Here is a 2,519-nt window from a genome sequence, read left to right as displayed (position 1 = left end):
AACTACAAGAACTTTAACTACGTCCCTTCAACATTTCCGGCCTTCAAGAACATCATTAACAATGTCATGTGGCTTCTTCCCGGTGAACAGCTCCGAGGATGCAACAGCAACGACCCATCAAAGACCTTTGCTCTCCGCGCAGAGCAGAAACCAGTTGCCCTCCTCAAGGAACTCATCTGCAGGTTCTCTCAGCCAGGTGATATCGTGGTGGATTTATTCGCCGGTACCTTCTCAACTGCCCATGCTTGCATGACTCTCCCCAATCATCGCAGATTTGTCGGGTGCGAAGTAGATGAGGCATGCTTTACTGTGGCTTCCAACCATGTCTTACGAAGAACAGCATCAGCCATTGCTACCAAGGCCACAGATATCAAACTATTGTCGAAGTTCCTTCCTTTAGTTTGTTCTGTGCATGAACAGTACGCCCCTCCAGAGATGCTTGATCCCAGGTGGAACGCTCCAAAAGGAATGCCACCATACCAATGCTTCCCCGACCATATTCTGTCTCATCTAGCATCCACTTGGGATAATCGAGGATTCCTGATTGACTGCATGAACAAGCCATTCCATGAATGGCCCCGTCCATACCAAGGCCTACTTGAACAATCAGACACGAAACAACTTTTGCAGATTGATGCAGCTGCCAACGGTTTGTTCGTCGCAACCTCAACCATCAAGCACCAAATGGCTGGTCAGGGTGTATTTGCGGCAAAGACTTTTCAGAAGGGGGACCTAATCTGTTCGTACTTTGGTACGTTGGTATACCACGATCTCGGAAAGCGCAGGCAGATGGCAAAGAAATATGGCGGCGGTGTACTCGGGGTAGACATACATCGCTACAACAAATATGCGCTGCAAGTGAACATACGCGGACACGGATTCAACGCCGTCAAGGACCTGCTGAACGGTCGAAAGGCAATATGCGTTGTCCCTACACCATTCACAATGGGTGGTTACATCAACGACGCGCGCTATCACCACGACGACGAAGAATTCGAAGCACACAGACAGGGGCAGCTGCTGTTTCCCCGCCCACAAAACGCAAGGTTAATGGCACCGCAAGCTCCCAGTCATCCGTCCCAATTAGTCCAGCCGACTATTTTGGTCGTGGAAGCACAGACCCTAATCAGTCCAGGATCTGAAATTTTCGTAGACTACGGTATAGAGGGCTTCGTCTACCACAGCAACGGTAACGGTGGGGATTCCATGTAAAGTTCCAATACTGACAGGGTCCTAACAATAAAAAAGCAATTTCCTGCACTTCCAGACCAGGTTTGAGATTATGTGATTACGGTGGACATGAAGATGATTCGCTACACTATGGCGGGTGCGTCCATGTAAGACGGGTAAGTCCCTGGCGCGCTCTTGTGGCAGTACATAACCGCAGCAAAAGAGTAGCCCGACCAACATAATAGCCACTACAGTAGTCCCTCGCTATCAAAACTACAGAGTAAAGTCTCGATAAGCTGCGTACCTGATATGATGAACTGTCTCGGTACACTGAACCGGAGGACTATGAGGGAGGCGCCACCCCGCTTTTTTGGCCCAGAATCAACGTTTTCGTATTTCTAACGTGAACTAGACTCTATAGAATGAACTACGCGATACCATGAACATACAAAAACATGAAAACCCCAGAGTTCACTTTATCGAGGCCGAAATGCGCACTAGAAACGAACCATCAACGACTACAGAAGCCATCCATACGATTTTGCCTCAGATTCGAACGCTGAAGCCTCCTTACGCGGCTTTGTTCCTCATACAGAATTGACTTGATGCTCGAAGGCAGCCCCGATTGAACTAGATTCGCGTCCGTCATAATACAACTGAGTTCGTTAGATAGAGCTTCTAATGTTCCGCGATACCGAGCAAGCGACGGTTTGCGTCCTGTCCGGTCTTTCGCTGGCACAGTAGAGCGATCGTCCTCACTATCTGAATCACCGTTAAATTGATCTTGCTCAATGCCAGTAAATGCCGCAAAATCCCCTAATCCAAGATCAATGGCTTGACCGAGAGCTGACTCTTCTGATATAGACTCTGGATGTGGCAGAATTAAAAGAAAAGGAAGGCTGGATCACAATGTGAAGTGGTCCAGATATGGAATTGCGCCCGTCGACGTTGCCCGTCGACGTTGCCCGTCGATGGACAGAGTCAAGGAAAGTGAGTTTGTGTTCCTGTGACCGTATCATCGGCATTGGTGGAGACGCTCTAAGAGCGTCTCCACCGGTGTGGTCCAAATCATACTGTACCCGTAAAACGGGTACACGTGTACACGAGCAGTTCCGCCGCCGTGAACTGCCTCGGTAAGGCGAACTCAATGGGCTGCTCGGAAGTGCCACATTTCGGTTCACGATATCGAGACTTTACTCTGTACCCCGTGTTTCTTACCGAGGTGAGTTTCTCAGAATATTGGGATTTTGAATACATTTACGCAAGTCCGGCCTGGTGGTTGAATAGTAACCAGTGTCTTCCTTTCGTTACTAATTAGCGCATGTTGTAATCATTATATATTTAATGTT

General features: G+C 48.6%; 1 protein-coding gene across 1 annotated transcript; it reads right to left on the bottom strand.

The window, feature by feature from the left end:
* Positions 1-1,646: 1,646 nt before the first annotated feature.
* CHC_T00000995001 (hypothetical protein) lies at positions 1,647-2,068 on the bottom strand (the record flags this gene model as incomplete). Its single annotated transcript, XM_005711619.1, has 2 exons — positions 1,647-1,667; positions 1,745-2,068. Coding segments are annotated over 2 exons (345 nt in total), but the record flags the coding sequence as incomplete, so codon positions are not given.
* Between the last annotated feature and the right edge of the window lie 451 nt (positions 2,069-2,519).

This window comes from Chondrus crispus, genomic scaffold, assembly GCF_000350225.1.
Source record: "Chondrus crispus Stackhouse genomic scaffold, scaffold_769, whole genome shotgun sequence".
Classification (NCBI taxonomy): domain Eukaryota; phylum Rhodophyta; class Florideophyceae; order Gigartinales; family Gigartinaceae; genus Chondrus; species Chondrus crispus.
This window is presented reverse-complemented; position numbering and strand designations above follow the sequence as displayed.